This window comes from Ictalurus furcatus, chromosome 19 (assembly GCF_023375685.1).
Source record: "Ictalurus furcatus strain D&B chromosome 19, Billie_1.0, whole genome shotgun sequence".
In the NCBI taxonomy this organism is placed as follows: domain Eukaryota; kingdom Metazoa; phylum Chordata; class Actinopteri; order Siluriformes; family Ictaluridae; genus Ictalurus; species Ictalurus furcatus.
In genome coordinates, this window is record NC_071273.1 from 9,371,044 (window position 1) to 9,388,102 (window position 17,059).

At 37.9% G+C, this 17,059-nt stretch overlaps 1 protein-coding gene across 4 annotated transcripts; it reads left to right on the plus strand.

Moving 5' to 3' along the window:
* Window positions 1-1,037: 1,037 nt before the first annotated feature.
* Window positions 1,038-15,335, plus strand: pfkfb3 (6-phosphofructo-2-kinase/fructose-2,6-biphosphatase 3). 4 transcript variants are annotated; one of them, XM_053650503.1, is made up of 18 exons: window positions 1,038-1,459; window positions 3,834-3,926; window positions 6,886-7,014; window positions 7,166-7,262; window positions 7,362-7,428; window positions 7,502-7,576; window positions 7,682-7,738; window positions 7,871-7,995; window positions 8,396-8,603; window positions 9,912-10,058; window positions 10,157-10,261; window positions 10,998-11,127; window positions 11,225-11,287; window positions 11,658-11,722; window positions 11,845-12,024; window positions 12,345-12,367; window positions 12,879-12,929; window positions 14,179-15,335. In XM_053650503.1, the coding sequence occupies exons 1-18, from the start codon at window positions 1,366-1,368 to the stop codon at window positions 14,183-14,185; spliced, it is 1,716 nt and encodes a 571-aa protein (XP_053506478.1). In that variant the 5' UTR covers window positions 1,038-1,365; the 3' UTR covers window positions 14,186-15,335. The 4 variants fall into 4 exon arrangements, with proteins under 4 accessions (XP_053506478.1, XP_053506477.1, XP_053506479.1 ...); XM_053650505.1 differs by lacking the exon at window positions 12,345-12,367 and adding an exon at window positions 1,654-1,714 and having other exon boundaries at window positions 1,322-1,459; XM_053650502.1 differs by lacking the exon at window positions 12,345-12,367.
* Window positions 15,336-17,059: the final 1,724 nt, after the last annotated feature.

A 17,059-nucleotide genomic window follows, 5' to 3' on the forward strand; every position in this document is an offset into this window, starting at 1 on the left:
TTATGTATTGCACTGCTGCTACCTGATTGGATGATTGGATGACTGCATAAAAGAGCAGGTGTACAGGTGTTCCTATTAAAGTGGATGATGAGGGTATATAGCACTTTTAACAATAGACGTTATCATGAAGCAGCTTTACAGAAATCCAGATGTAGATTGCCAATGCTTTTTAAGCTCATGAAGTCCATTGTTCATATGGACTTGATTTCTTAGTCTGGCAAGGGCATATGATATGGAAGCATAAATAAAAAATAAATAAATAAATAAATAAAAACATTTATTTATCTTTAGAAAGGCGTTTAGCTTGGTCATGGTGGCTGTGGATCAAGGTGAACACACACACTCATCACTCATTCACACCTAGTGGGAATTTAGAGTGGGCAAGTCACCAATTTGGAAGGTTGGAGGAAACCTGAGAATCCACATGAATGCTGAAGAACAATTAAAACTAAACACAAGCAGTAACCTGAGCTCAGGATAGAACCACTTCCCTCCCTGCTGAAACAACAACACAGAAATTGTAATGATTTCCACTACAAACACTTTTACAATCAGCTAACCATTAAAACCATGACCATAACTGGTCCATAATGGTATCCATTAGACATAACATGCCACCAAAAGAAGGCAACAAATTACCAGTAGAGACCCACAGGGTTTATTCTAGTTTCCATAAAAACCAATACAATTCCCATTATAACCATTAAAACCATTACAAATTCCATGAGGGTTTCTATTTTATTTCCAGCAGAGCTGGGGACACTTTCAGCTAAAAATGTAATTTCATTAATAGGACATGTATTTTTTGAAGAAAACCATTCAATCCAGTACGGGTCATTTTGACCCCCTTTATGCATTCGTGAAGGTTTTTTTTTTTTTGGTTTATGCAATGTAGGGTTAAATATCAAAAATCTAAAAGGTGTTTCTCATACCTGACACCTAGTCGAACGCTTTACAGTTGGTTTTGTGACTGTTCATCATTCCCTTCAAATGCTATTGAGCTTTAAATAATGGTATATTTTGTGTATGAGCCCATGCAGTAATACAATACATGGCAATATTTATATAGGATTTAATAGTTTATTTTATTAAATATCAAAAATCTAAGAGGTGTGCATTATAGCTGACACCTAGATGAACACTGTACAGTTGGTTATATGACTGTAAGTCATTCCCTTCAAATGCTATTGAAGTTAGAAACGTGTAAAACAATGTCGTGTGTAACTTTAGAGACGGTCCCTTAATTTCCTGCGAATCTGCGAATACTGAACGTCCAACGTCAAACCAACTTTATGCCAGAACATGACTGCAGGTGTTAAATCCCACAAGTCTAAAGCACATAAGTGGACTTAAGTGATTGTAAGGATGCTCCAAGAGGCACACCCTACACGTCCACGAGCAGATACGTGCGGGCTCGCGCGTCCACCAAAAGGGAGGCAGCTGCACAGTAATAGAGCAGGTATGACAATGATATAGGTATCACATAGGCAAAATATTACCTATGCACACACAATCCCCGAGATGAAATAACAGTTAGACACTTTAAAATTGTGCATTGCTTATTTAAAGGAGTAAATAGTGTTGCTCGGATACATGCTAGTAGGCTACTTATTATTTGAATATGAATAACGGTTCTGTTGTGTGTTTCCATAGAAACCGACCGTCCCAAGGCGCAGTAGTAAAATGGGGGAGCATGACCTATGATGTCAAATGTGTATGTGTGTGTGTCTGTGTGTATGTGTGTGTGTGTTTTTTTCTTTTTACGATTTCAAAATTTCTCATAGAAGAACAATATGGTTATGGTTTAAACATCTATATCAATATGGTTTAAACATCTATTTATCGGTATAGTTTATTATTCTATTAAGCAATGCACAATATTCTAAAGAGTTATCTTTATATGGTTACCAATTGACCCCCCCCCCCCAGTAAAAATATATTGAATATAGTGTTATCTAGTATTTCCTTAAGATTACAATAAACCAAATATTACATCTATTTCTACACTTTTATTATTATTATTTTTTAAAAACCAGTTTCAAGCTTTCCTCAAGCTAAAAATAAATAAAGTCAAATTTAGTCAGATTAACTGCTAATAAAACAATGCTATTTCAAGTTTGAAATCAGTAAACGTCTAGAAATAGCTTTAATTATACAGTATATATACAGCTACATAAGTGTGTGTGTGTGTGTGTGTGTGGTTTATTGTGATCTTATAATAAGAAATACTAGATAAATCTGACTATATTCAAGATATTTTTACTTGCTTAGATGTCTTTTTTTTTTGTTTCAATGTATCAGCATGTAGTGTATTATTAATGTAGTTAAAATTTAACCTGGTATAACATTTTGTTTATTGCCATTTAACTAATAAATGAGATGCATCATGCATCATGCATACATTTCTGTGCTCATCTCACAGTTCACATCAAAGTCCATAACCACTGAATATGGATACTATAACTCAAGTTTAGATACTATAACTCTCTAGTTAAAAAAAAAAAGTTTCTGGATGAAATGTAATAAAAACAGAGATGGTGGTTGAATAATTAAAATGTATTTCAAAACCCGATATGCATTTATAGTAACTGCACAAACAAAATTGCCTCATAATTTTGCTCTTTCATTTAAATTATTTTTAATATCATATAATCTTATTTCAAACTAGGTAATGGTAATCACTATTTATAGGACAAACCCCCAAACCAAAACATATTGGCTATTTTAAAATAACAGCACAAATACCATCATTGCATGAGATGCATAAGAAGGTGTGCGTTTATTACAAGTAAGAACGTGTAATTAAATTAAAAAGGGCAGGAATGCAGCACGTGTAGGGTGGAGAGGTTTTTTTTGGCGTTTTTTTCCAGGCGGTGATGCAGTGACACTCCGCACGTAGGCATTTTGAGGTGATGATAATTTGGTGCACTGGTCAAATTCATGGTTTTAGCATATTAGGGATACATTATTACATTCCAAGACGTCGGATAAGAAGTAATTAAACTGGCACCTGCCTATTGATCATTGGATCTTGTAAGTATGTCTTGAATATAATGTAGAAAAAGTACAATTTTTCGTTTTTATGGACAAAAATGTGGTTATATTTCAGTTTTGGTTCTCAGTTTTCCACCACGGCGTGGCGCAGTGTGGTCAAGGCCTGCGCACGTGCGCACACTTTTCTCCACTCAGGTCACGTAGAAAGGGGTGGGGAGGGTCGCCCCTCCCCCTTCCCCTTCCCCCTTGTATTCCTGTAAGTCCGACCTCCCGCTTTTCTATTTATTTAGTTAGGCTGTTAGTTCAAACACACGAGTTTGAACAGTGACTAAAACGGTTATGAAATTATTTTAAGCTTGATATTAAGGGGAAAAAATAAAAATAGGATAAAACGTCCTTATTAGATTTCATAATTCGTCGCTATCGCTATGAAAGTACGAACTTCCGCTACAAGGGTCACTATGGTGATGTGAACGGCTTCTCAACTACCCAATAAAAGGCCTCGTGTGAGTATGAGCTTCAGCCAATCATATCACTAGAAGGCGGGGCTTTATTGCCGGCATAAATGACGCCACGCAGAAAGTCACGAGGGAGGGAATCGCTTTAAAACGCGCACCTGCCGGTTCACCCGGATCAGTGCGAGCAAGAAAGTGCGTTAAGATGCGTTTTTAAGAAGAAGAAGAAGAAGAAGAAGAAGAAGAGAAAAGAAATTTCTATCGGCGTTTTAAATAGGACGATTTAGCTTTAGCATTCATTTTCGTCTTCTAGTAGATTTCAGGACTTGTTGAAACCTCGAATAACTGCGTTTCACCTTTCTTTGTCCCTGAATTTTCTTCAAGAGATGAAAGAGATGACAAGAGAGCTAACACAGACTCGAATCCAGAAGATCTGGGTGCCATCCAAGGAAGAGAAACCCACAGTGCCTCGTAAATGTGAGTGGTTTTATCATCTGATGGCTTGTGTGAGAATGAGGATGAGGAGGAGGAGGATGATGAGGATGAGGATGAGGAGGAGGAGGAGGATGATGAATACTAATACTTTGCATTAACATGTCTGACAACAACAACAATAATAATAAAAAATGTTTGTCAGGATCATATTTACAGTATTTACATATTTGTCCCTAATTTCAACATCTGGCGATTAATAAAATATTATCTTATCTTATCTTATCTTACAACCCATAATCCAGTCTGACTGCTAATATCAGAACTGTATAAACTCTAAAAGTATAAAGTGATAACTTTATTTCCTTCTGGATATGGTAGTCTGTCTTTATGTTTATGTAAAGAATGGATCAATATTGAAATTTAAATTGATTTATTTCCAATTTGCTCTCCTGATATACAGGTAAAACGTATTTCAGATAGGATGCACACTTGTCTACTCCTAATTAACAAGGCAAGGCTTTCAATTTAACCGAATATACTGCACATATGGATATACAACTATAATTCACCAGATTCACATTGTTAGCAATTCATGAATAAAGCAGGAGGCTTTCAGAGCAGCCGTCGTCGCTGTGGCAACCAACTTGTGACTGGAGCGTGTCACGATTCAGCGCATCGGTTCAGTCTAATACCACTGAATGCAAATGACTCCCTACTGACATGATGCTCTACACAGGGCGTAAAACTTCCCTGAGAGTCCCTGTTTGAAATTGAGTGACTCAGACTGTTCACTGAAAAAAGAGGCAAAAAAAGAAAAGGAAAAGGGATCTCAAACTTATTATGTAGGTAACGGGCCATGTCACACTTAGTCCAGTGTTAAGCAAACCAGTTCAGTGCCCAGTAACATACCACCATCTCCTCTGAAATGTGTTAATTTACCAGCATGTGTCTGAACTGTCCCTTTGGAATGCATAAACAGCTGGATGAACCATATTTCGTATACGAAACAGATGAACAGACTGCGATTCATTACCAAGAAAACAAATTTTCAAAAATTATGTAAAATTATACCTACTTGAAAACTTCCACATTTTGTAGTTTTACAAACTGAAAATGACTTACGATATAATTCACGTCACAAATCTACACAAAATAGCCTAAACAATTTGAAGTTAGGAAAAATCGATATAGATTGAAAACCTGTTTAGATAAAAATAAAAGAAAGTAAAAGTTGTGATTGCATAAAGTATTCACTTCCATTGTTGTAAATGCCCTAAATTCGTTATTTCTTTAAAGAGTTTATGTCTATGAGTTTATTCCTCTATTTTTCCCCCAGTGGAATTGTTCCTCCCCCCATCCCCCGGCCCCCATCCCCCGTCAGCCTTTCAGTTATTGTCCAAACGCTGAATTTAATTTGGTTTCTAAATTCATTTGGTCAGCCAGGTTAGAGCCTTTATTGGCCTTGTCTTGACCCGCAGGCAGATATGTTTGACACCCCTTAGATCGTAAAACCATAAAACTGTTCAAATGTTTATTTGAAAGCAGGAATTACATGTGCATACTTAGCCTAAATTGGTGCAAGGTACTCCACACATTAAAAATACCTAATACATGTAAATGTACTATATATTGCGTATAAAATAATTCTGATCCTGAAACTGGGGCTTATAACCAAGGTGATATCCCTTCTGTTTTTTGGTAGAGGCTGAGGGGTTAGAACATACGAACCAGACACAGCTGTGTCTCACGTATGACTGATCAGTCTGAGCCATGGAGGTTAATGAGATCAGTGTTCTGCTGACTGAGTGGAGTTGCCCGGTCCTGAAGGAGAACAGATTACTGATTTACTCTCGCTCTTTTTTTTTTTTTTTTTGGACCATTCATACTTTTGCCTCACAAATGCCTGATGAATGGAGACGTTCACATGCAGCTATAAAAGGCACTCACACCTGCCTTTCTGAACATTTTATGCATGGAACTGAGATCAAAATGCAAAAGATGTTAAGATGGTGAATAGTGAATATTGTATGACACTTTAAAACAGACACAATTCAAACTAGTAGATTTGATACTTGTTTAAATTAATTTTAGTATAATCAATGAAATCATGTTTTGATGTAAAACATTTTTTTGCTGAAAAAATATTTTCTCTTAAATCTAACTGACCACATGTTCCCTTTTTCAGTGAAGGATTAGAGTCAGATAGCCACTGAGCTTTGAAATTTTGTATGTTCAGTAGCATGTGTGTTACAACATTTTTTCCCCTTCCCCTATTAAGTAAAGTACAGTAGACAAGTTCTACATACACCTTTCATTTTGCTTAGTGTCTCCTCCAGATTTGTGTGTGTGTTATTGCAATTGGGTGGGTATTTTAGTAAGGAAAAGGGTAAAGAAGGAGGAGAAAAGCTTTTCTCTCCTCGTTTGAGCTCAATCTCGCTGATAAAATGACCTAATTCTAGTAGAGGATGTTCTGGGAGAGGAAGAGAAGATCAGAAAGGACAAAATATCACAGATTGGCCATATACCAGTGTTTATTTAACATTTGTAAAGGTCGCTTGTAGTATTATTTGGGCAAAATGACAAAAATATCACATGACATCAGGATACTTGCCACCTGAAGGTATCGCAATACATGATATATGTACAGTCTAGCACACTATTTAGTTTTAATAAACTGAGCTCGGAACAAACACAACATACTGGCAATAGAAAAGTTCTGGGGGGCGGGGATTGGTAACCATATAAAGTTAATGATAAAAGTCCAGTGTTTATTTTTAATTAAAAGCTGTAATAAAAATAAACAATAAATGGACAAGTTGCAAATTGAATGTCTATTCAGTTACTCATAACAATGGAAATGGTCAGTATGGTAGAAGCATTGATACCAGTACTCCCAGAAAAATGGATTGCAATAATTGCTTTCATATTGCTCACCATTAAAGTTTTTACCAACCCGGCTTAACGTTTGCTCACTCCTCCCTCTGTCACTTTTCTGTTACAGCTGGTGGAGGCCCTCATCTGGCCAACTCCCCCTTGGTCATAGTGATGGTTGGTCTGCCTGCCAGGGGCAAAACATACATTTCAAGGAAGCTCACTCGTTACCTCAACTGGATCGGCATCCCTACCAAAGGTAAACTAACCAAATTCTACAAATCCTCCTGACTGGATATTTACATTTATACAAAGGTGACGTGAACGTGAGGCAGAATCCAATACAAGCTGATGGTTAAAGCTGTTTCACAAGGCTCTCGATCAATATTTGTCCATCTTGATTTTTCCAGTCTTCAACGTTGGTGAGTATCGCAGAGAGACGGTAAAGAACTACAGCTCATATGACTTCTTCAAATCAGACAACAAGGAGGCAGTCAAAATAAGAGAGTGAGTCAGACACCTAATTTAATACAGCCTTAGTCAGTAAAATGAGATAGTAATAAATAAAATTGTTCATTATGTTTTCCTTTTTGTCCTTTTCCTTAGACAATGTGCCTTAGCTGCTCTCCAAGATGTCAAGATGTACCTCGATGAGCTGGGTGGTCAAGTTGCAGTAAGTATCCTCTCTCTAGACCGTATAACTACATACACGAGGTACAGATTCTTACCGGTATCACTGTCTGTAGGTTTTCGATGCCACAAACACAACCAGAGAAAGAAGACACATGATCCTGGAGTTTGGTGCTGAGAACAGCTTCAAGGTTGGTTATTTGAGCACAGCATTTGTCATAATGCCTTTGGTAGATGCTTTTGTTCAAAGCGACTTAAAAGTGAGACACGATCCAAAAGACTGTTTCCTCTTACAGATCTTCTTCATCGAGTCCCTTTGTGACGACCCAAACGTCATTGCTACCAACATCATGGTATGTTTTGTGATAAACAGCCAGTCCGAAGTTAAAAGCATTTCTGGATTAAGTGAGGGCTACTTACTACTAAAAGAGATCCTGATTAGATTTTCAGAAAGTGATTAAAATATGAACTTGCTTTAAAAACAGGAAGTGAAGGTCTCCTGTCCTGACTACCAAGACTGCAACAAAACAGACGCCGTGGAAGATTTTCAGAAGAGGATCGAGTGTTACAGAGCAAACTATCAGCCTCTGGACCCTGATGATTATGACAGGTACTCACACAAACACGAGTTTATCTCAAGCTGCCTCCGTGTGGTATTGAAATGATCGTAAATACGATTTCCTGACCTAAAAGTTGCACATAAATGTCCCTTCACATCCATAATTACCAGTGGGGGCTTAGGGGAAAGGTTGATACCTGAATGTCAATATTTTTTCTATCCTTTGCACTTTAAAGTACAGAAACAATTAAAGACAATTTCAATGGTTGATGGTAGATAATCTTTTTTTTTTTTTCTGAATACAACCTACTTTTAGTAGACAGACTTGCCGATACATATAAAATTGAAAGATTAAATAATACTCAGCAAAAACTGTGTATCCATTAATAAGTAGTAAAAAAAAAAAACAATTCTCTCTTCATACTTAACCTTGATTTCGCTTTACTTTCAGGAACTTGTCCTTTATCAAGGTGATCGATGTGGGCCGCAGATTCCTAGTGAACTGCATCCAGGATCACATCCAGAGCCGCATCGTCTACTACCTAATGAACATCCACGTCCAACCACGCTCTATCTACCTGTGCAGACACGGTGAGAGTCAGCACAACCTGCAGGGCCGCCTGGGAGGAGACTCGGGCCTCTCTACTCGTGGTAGAAAGGTACGGTTAACAGGAAGAAACATCTTTCGTATCACTGGGCTGAGCTTTGCACGGAAAATGTGCTTTCTAAATAGTTAACATGATGGTTTATTCATTTAAAATACTCTTTCTGTACTTACATAAAAATTGATTCATGCATTTCACTTTATGTATGAGCTCAGATAGTGATCTAGTAGAATAGGCCCAGTGGCTTGAAACCATATGTAAATTCTTAAAGCTTGACGTGGCTTTAGACAAAACTTGTGGGCTATGCTAGCTAGCTACCTACTTTTGCTAATGTTCGTGATAAACATATTCTTGGTTGTGCTGGTAGGATTTGACATATTTGGGTTACTATTTATCTCAAGTTAAAACTCTGTGTAAAATGCAGTGCAAAAAACAAAACTATCTGTGCCAAATGAAAGCTTTTACTTGTCTGGCTAGCTATGTGCTACCGTGAGATAACGTAAGAGAACGGTATTCCATACACACTTTCAGCATTTTCCAGCATATCAGTCTTCATACAGGCCGTGATTGCTCTGTAAAATCTACCTAGGGCTAATACTTTTAAAGAAAATTGGGGGAAAAAATTCTTCTGTATCATTTGTATGTGTTGACCGTATTGCGAACACACGTTTGCAAGCATACAGAGAATCTCTGCACAACTGAGACAGTGTTAAGTGAAGTTTTTTCACATTTTAATATATTTTTTTTTATACTGATGTGATATTTGTACTAAATTAATGTAATACTCATATACTAATAATTGTTTTTTTTTGTTCTTTCCGTAACAGTTGTTCTATTTAATACGTTTCCTTACATTTGAAATGATGGGAGATGTGAACTTGTATACTGATGTGAATGTTGAATCAGTAAAGGAAAAAAAAAGATTTCTCCATGTGCAGTTTCCTTATCACGTAGAGGAGATTTTGAGGTAAATCACACCATGGTTGGCCTTAACAGATCTGATTGATTGAAAAATAATTAACAATAAATCCAGGTTACGTTTAATACATGACATAGTATCATACTGTTTTATTATAGCAGGAGAAGGTACTGTATACTGAACCGGACTACTGACGTGTATGGGATACTGCGCTCTTACGTTATAGTATAATTGTAAAGTAATAGTACAGTTGTAGAAGGACTGTAGTAACAGAACTTGGCACTGATTCCCAGTAAGTTTGAGGTTCAAAATACTGTTGAGGTATTTCCTCAACACGACTTTCTGCTTTCAATCTGCAGTGTAGTGTCGTGTGCTATAATGCAGTGTGTGGCAGGAGGGCATGGGGGTGTTTTCTAATTTGCACATCATCTTTCTTTCTGCAGTTCGCTGGAGCTCTGTCCAGGTTTGTCGGGGAGCAGAATCTTAAGAACCTGAAAGTATGGACAAGCCAGCTAAAGCGAAGCATTCAGACTGCTGAGGCGCTGAACATGCCGTACGAGCAGTGGAAAGCCCTGAACGAGATCGATGCAGTACGTTCATCAACATGGCCTTAAAACCTTCCATTAATCTCTTGCCAAAAGTATTTTCCGTATGTTCAGCCATATATGTTTGTTGTGAATGTCAACAGGGTGTGTGTGAAGAGATGACATATGAAGAAATGCGGGAGCGATACCCTGATGAGTTCGCTCTCAGAGATCAGGACAAGTATTATTACCGCTACCCTACTGGGGAGGTGAGTGCCATCGAGTCGCACAGAATCTTGGTGTGTCGTACAAACCTACAAGACTGTCATATTACACTGATACAAATAATAACAGTAATTATAAACTAGACTATAGACTGAAGGAATAAGTTTTTTGAATTAGTCTAGAATTTTTTTCCCCCAAGCAAATTGTATTCACACTTGCTGTAACCGCTGCTTTAAACTCTATCAGCGTGTAACAATTCTACTCGTCCATTACCAGAACTTCTATATATTTAGGATCTGTAACGCTCAAAATGTCTAAATCTTCCAGCACAATAATTGCCTAATCATTTGTCCCAGCTCCGAACATTATTACAATAGTGTATTTTATACCACAGTGCTGCTGAATGCTCAATTCTGATTGGTCAGACAGTGATGATTAATATTCAGTAATAGCAGCTTTGACTGTAGCTGAGTACAGTAGCAATGATCACTTTCATACTAACAGTAGGAATACACAGGGGCTTGTATGGCGGAGGCTACACTTAAACAAATTTAAAATGTAAATCACTGATAGGGTTGATCTTTGTAACAGCACACCATGTCATTTTCTATTCCTTACATAAAAATAACTTGTTCTCAATTACAGCACCACTTTTAAAAGGACACATATGAGACTGCCTTTTGAATTTGTCCAAAACGAGCACCGTTTTGATGCATCATGAAGTGGTGATGATTATTGTTGTTGCTGAACATTCCCTTTGTTCTTTTTTCCCCTCTGCAGTCCTACCAGGACCTGGTGCAGCGGGTGGAGCCGGTGATCATGGAGCTCGAAAGGCAGGAGAATGTTCTAGTCATCTGTCACCAAGCTGTCATGCGCTGCCTCCTTGCCTACTTCCTAGACAAGAGTGCTGGTGAGCATTGTGTAGTACATCACTCCTGATTAGCTACTGTTTTTGGATGCTTTGTGTTGAAGGGTCATGTGACTGATCCTTGGCTTTCTGGCTGCAGATGAGATGCCGTACCTAAAGTGTCCACTCCACACCATATTGAAGCTGACCCCAGTGGCCTATGGTAAGAAGAGCCTTGTCATTATTCGCATTTTTAGACTTCTTACCATGTTTTCCAGATGTTAAATCAGCCCAGAATATAAGACTCACCCCCGAGGTTTTGTTTACTTGAAGAAAAAATGGTCTGAACTTACAGTCTTGATGTTAATCACCGTATAAGGTCAGATCTTAATGTGAAAACTTGTAATTCACTTTATAAGGAACGTTTGTCTGTCTGGTCACTCTTACGGATTTGTTCAACGTTATCTTCATCATAACCCCAAGCTAACAGTGTAGCTGCCAATAACCTTCTTGAAGCATTACAATTAGGATCGAGCAAAAATAAAATCATAAAAGGAGAAACAAACTGGTGTTTTTTTTGCTAATCTTTCCAGGATGTAAAGTGGAGTCTATCTCGTTAAACATTGAAGCAGTAAACACACACCGGGATAGACCTGAGGTAAAAACACAGCATGCACACAGAAATTGCAGTACATGCACATACCAAGTTAGACCTCAAGCCTGATTATCTCTCTCTCTCTCTCTCTTTTTTTTTTTCTTTCTCTCTCTCTGTCTCTCTAGGAGATGAGGAGAAGTCAAGGCACTCTGATTAGGAGGAACAGCGTGACTCCGCTCACGAGTCACGAACCCACAAAGAAGCCTCGTATGGATAGCCTGGACGATGAAGACATCCCCGAACTCACTCCAGCACCAATGAGCTTCTGTGCCAGTACAACCAACCCCCTTGCACTGTCCACACAGGTATGATAAACCCTCGGTGTGTGTGCAGTTTTGTGTGGATGTGTTTGTATAAATGTGGCGGCCTGGAAAAAACCCTTCACGTGGTGAAATGTTGACATTTTCTACTAAATATTTTTTTTAAATACCAGTTTCAGTCAAAACAAAACTTTCTGTAACATTTCCCGGAATTCAGACGCAACCACACGTGACAGGATTTCCCAGACCGCCACACTATTATCACTCGTCTGCTACCAACAGAGATCCATGTGCTCTAATCATTTAGTCACACCCCCCCCATTTCCTCATTTCCTCATTTTCTCTCTCCTTTATTAACACTACAGCACTGGCTTGGCCTAGCTTGTCTGTAAGTATCAAATGGTGTCTGTCTTTCGCTTCCTTATTTAATTAGAGCTCGTAGACCAGCTTAGAAGTAAACTTGATTGGTGACATTCAGTCAGTCATTCATGTCATATTAGTCTTACTAGGTTTATATGTGGGGTGAAGGGGAAATGCCAGATAGAACCTTACTACATGCATTATTTATAGAATATAATTATATATAACTTTGCAGTGCGTTTTGAGGTAAAATTCCATCATCATTCAGGTATTATACTGCACCTGTTCTCCTCTAACCTCGCCCAAGCCTTCCTTTCTGCAATTACATCACTTCTGTTCACTGGCATTTCTCCCTCCTTTGCATTATCAATCATAGATAACACAACATTAAATAACCCTGCAGTGTGTGTGTGTGTGTGTGTGTGTGTGTGTGCTCACTGTGCTTGTTCTAGCAGTCATTTAGCTTATAGCTTATTGTTCTTTTAAACACTTTGTAATGCTTGCCTCGTCTATCCTGTCTTTGTTTTGCATGCCTAAAGACGCACTCTGTTCCACTACCTGACCGTCGTGTCAGTGTTGCTGTTTCAGAGGTAATATTGTTGCCTGTAGTGCTCATTTAGAAAAACTGCCCGCTTTTAATTCAGATTTCAGAGCTGAATTTGCTGAGTGCTCGAAATATTCAGTCACCTGAGAGCAGATACCCACAGGTTTTTACTATTGCAACCTCATATGACCTTGGTATACTCCCTTGCCACTCCCTTCAACCTACAAACAAAATTACACTGTTTGCTGAAGAGAGGGGTAAGGGCAGAGTTGTCCAAACAGTTATACCGTTTGTAACCTACACAGAATCTAAAATGTTAAATGGGTCAACATTAGACTTGTTTTAAGAGCACCCTAGCACATAGAAGAACATGGCTTTTTATTTATTTTTTTCATGCATTTGTTTAGCAAGCATTCAGCATCGTCAGTTCTGTTAGTATTTAATATACACTCCCGTCCACTTTATTGGGAACACCTGCGCATTCAAACAATTAGTTATCCAAAGATAGGGAGCCGAATGACTTTGCTGAAAATCAAAAGGTTTCATTGAGCCTGTGCTCAGCATAGCCTCCGATTCCCATTCTTGCCCAACAGGCGCAGAACCCGCCATGTTGTTGTAGTACATCCACCCCAAGGTTTGACATGTTTTGCGTTCCGAGATGCTTTTCTGCTCATGTGAGTTACTATGAGCTCATACCAGTTTGGCCATTCTCTCTCATCAAATCCTTTCCATCCTCAGAACTGCTGCTCACTGGATGGTTTTTCTTTATCGCACCATTCAATGTAATCTCTGTGCACTGTGCCTGAAAATCCCAGGAGATCAGCAGTTTCTGACATACTCAAAACCAGCCCATCTGGCACTAAGAACCAGGCCACGGACAAAATCACTGAGATCTGTTTTTTTCTTTCCAATTCTGATGTTTGATGTGAACATTAACTGAAGCTCTTGACCAGTATCTGCATGAGTTTATGCACTGTGCTGCTTCTATGCTGATTGAATAAGTGCTTGAGTGTGCAGGTGTATGTTACAGTTGTAATTATTAGCTTAATTTTTATATGGCCATTTATTAATGTTTTTATGGTAGCTGTGCTGTACCTCTGTGGTATATTAACACTAGGGGTAAGAATATATTCCAAGCTTAATTGACAGGGCTGCACGGTTTTTATGTTATTTTACTACGTCTTATTTTGATTTGTTGTAATTTTCAATCGATTCATAGATAAAGTGTTCTCAATCATCATCTTCATAATAATAATTAATCAAAGTCAAACTCTTTGTTGTCCTTGTTGTTGCAGGACCTGAAACACCACATCACAGAGGAGCATGACATTGTCCAGCTCTACCAGTGAGGTGGATGGTTTGCTTTGACTTTATTCTGATGGGAATTAACAGAACCAAATCCTTGCAGTGCAGGACCTTTTGAGTCTGTCTCTTTCTACAAGGACAAGGACAGAAAATTGGCACTGAGGGTCCTTCATCCTCAAAGGGGACTAATGAAGCACCTGTGTGAGTGTGTGTGTGTGTGTGTGTGAGTTCACAAAGCACACTACGCCTCAAGTAAGGCCACAAATACTAAGTTCTTTACATTTCGTTTTATTGTCTTATGATGTCATATGATGTTTGTTATGAATTCCTGAATACTGCTGCTGGCTTTGGGAAAGCTAATTTGTTGTTAGTGTCCAATGAACATGTATTTTATAATGAAGGAATGTTTCTATGATGAGAGAGGTGTACGTACGGTTGAAAATGTCATCGTGTGTGTTTCTAACTGGAATCTATTTATCCTGACAGGGTATTTATAATTGTTTATAATGATGAGGAAAAGGTGATCTTTTTACTTGATGTATGACTGAGTGAATTCCGTAGAGTGCCTAGTGCTTCGGCTTTCAGCCCGACAACGCTTTTTGGTACTAATAACCTAAGATCATACTGCTATACTGTTTCTAAGGAGGAAGTGTCTCAGACTTTATTTCCATATGCAGTTCACGTAAACCAAATGTTTACTATATGAATTCCAAGGATTTATCTATATATACATTTCATAGATAAAAACAAGCTTTACTATTTACTATTTCAGACAAGTATTATTTAGAGGATTTAGTGAGGATGTAAATGCACTTTGAGGAGCCTTGGCTGGGCTCAAATGCTAGTTATTTTAAGCATAACACAATGTAGGTGCAAAGTATTTTATTGCTCCTAACTGTAGTAAGAGGTACTATTTTTTTGTTGTTTGTTTGTTTGTTTGTTTGCTTCTGACTTGAATACTGTATTTTGCAATGCTGTATATTTTCTGTTAATCTATTTATTTTTAAATACAACCCACATTTGTATTTTGAGTACAAAGCACCCTCTATGTTAAGATTATTTCCACACTTACCTGCCCCTTTAACACAAAATGTTAAATAAGAACTAAAATGTGTATTTGCTGCACCAATAAATAACCTGAAGGAAATAGGAATGCCTGGGTTTTTTTTTTGTTTGTTTGTTTTTACTGGCTGCTTCTACAGAGCTCACTTCCTTTTCCTTGTTTTCCCAAAATGGTTACGAGCAGATCTTGTCATTAACAAAGCATCTGGCTTGCTTTGGCCCACAGCCTGACTTTATTTAGACACCATGTCTGTCATTAATTCTGAATCTCTCCCACACGCCATCCTTCAGCTTACTGATGATTCCTTTTACACTCTGTTCTCATATGTTAAGAGAAAATGCAGTCCAAGCCACCTTTATCTATCAGTTCTAGACACTTGGAATCAGTCTAGTCAATGTAACAGGCTAGCAATACTAAATGAGTCATTCAAATCATAGGATATCTTTAAAGTGCAACAAATAGAAGGTACACAAGGAAATGAGACAAGGAAATGACTCTTGAATGGCAGTAAAGGGACCCGGATGTGGACCTAGCAAAGTATTTCAGTGAACCAACCTGAAGCAGAGCCGATAAACATAATGAGAGAACTACTTTAGTTCACTGAGTCTAGTTTTCTAAACAAGAACCACAGCTTCTCTAGCAGATCCTCTATTGCTACTTATTCAAATCACACGCGTTTATATAAATTATTTAACTGAAGGTGGCTCATTGGACCAGAGAAAGGGGAGAGTTTGAGGGGACTTTCATAGATGGCATACTGACAACATGGCAAGTTTAAAACCATTTAAATATGTATGGATAGATTCAAAATAGATGTCTCAACTATTCAGAGTCCATGGTGCTATTCAAAAGTGGTAACACAAATCACTAATACGAAACCATTTTATGAATACCACTGACCAAGACAAACACTTAACATTTAGACCTGATCTTGACTTGAATGTAATTTCCTTACATAATAATTTCACTAATGCAGATTTATTTATTATACTATCGGAGACCTAGCTGACAAAAACTGGTCCCAACCCTTTCCTGAGTACCCTTTCAGTTCCTACATAAGAGAAGGACGGCTAAACCGTTAATGGAAAATAGAGACTTGGTGTATACCCATTGTTCATTGTCTGACTCCAATTATCTTCAGAATGTAAAGGGTAAAATCTGCTCCCTGCATACAAGCCATGCCAGTCACTGAGTTCATTGCCAATACAACAGACGTATTCACCATCAATATTTTATTTATACAAGCCGACACTTTCCACACACACACACACACACACACAATCATAATTTGACTTGGGTGAGAGACTGATATATATTACTGTAATAAACAAGAAACGTCCTTCATCATCAGGTGAATATAAACTCCTCATTAGTCACCAGCCATGCAATTGCCCGCAATACTACATGAATAAGCATTTGAAATGTACCCTGTTTTGTAACTGGAAGATAAACAAACAGATATGAACAGGAAATGACTTGCATGATAAAGCAATGATTAACAAACAGTTTTACATTCTCCGTGACAGCTTTGTATTGGACATTAAAACTAGTTAGATATTATTCAAATACTCTACAAGTTTATTTTTAGTATTGTTTATTTAGTCTAATATAATGAAAAGATAGGCATCACTACTACAACACTGGCAAATTGTTTGCCAATTGTATTGAGCCCATCCCAGTTATTATCTTATCCATAAAACGTAATAGTGAGTTTCAAGCCAGTAGTGTTAGATGCAGGGCGGTCATCACTCTAGAGCGCTGTGTGGATGTGACAGCAGTCAGGTACAGCATTATGAGCTCAAATAGTT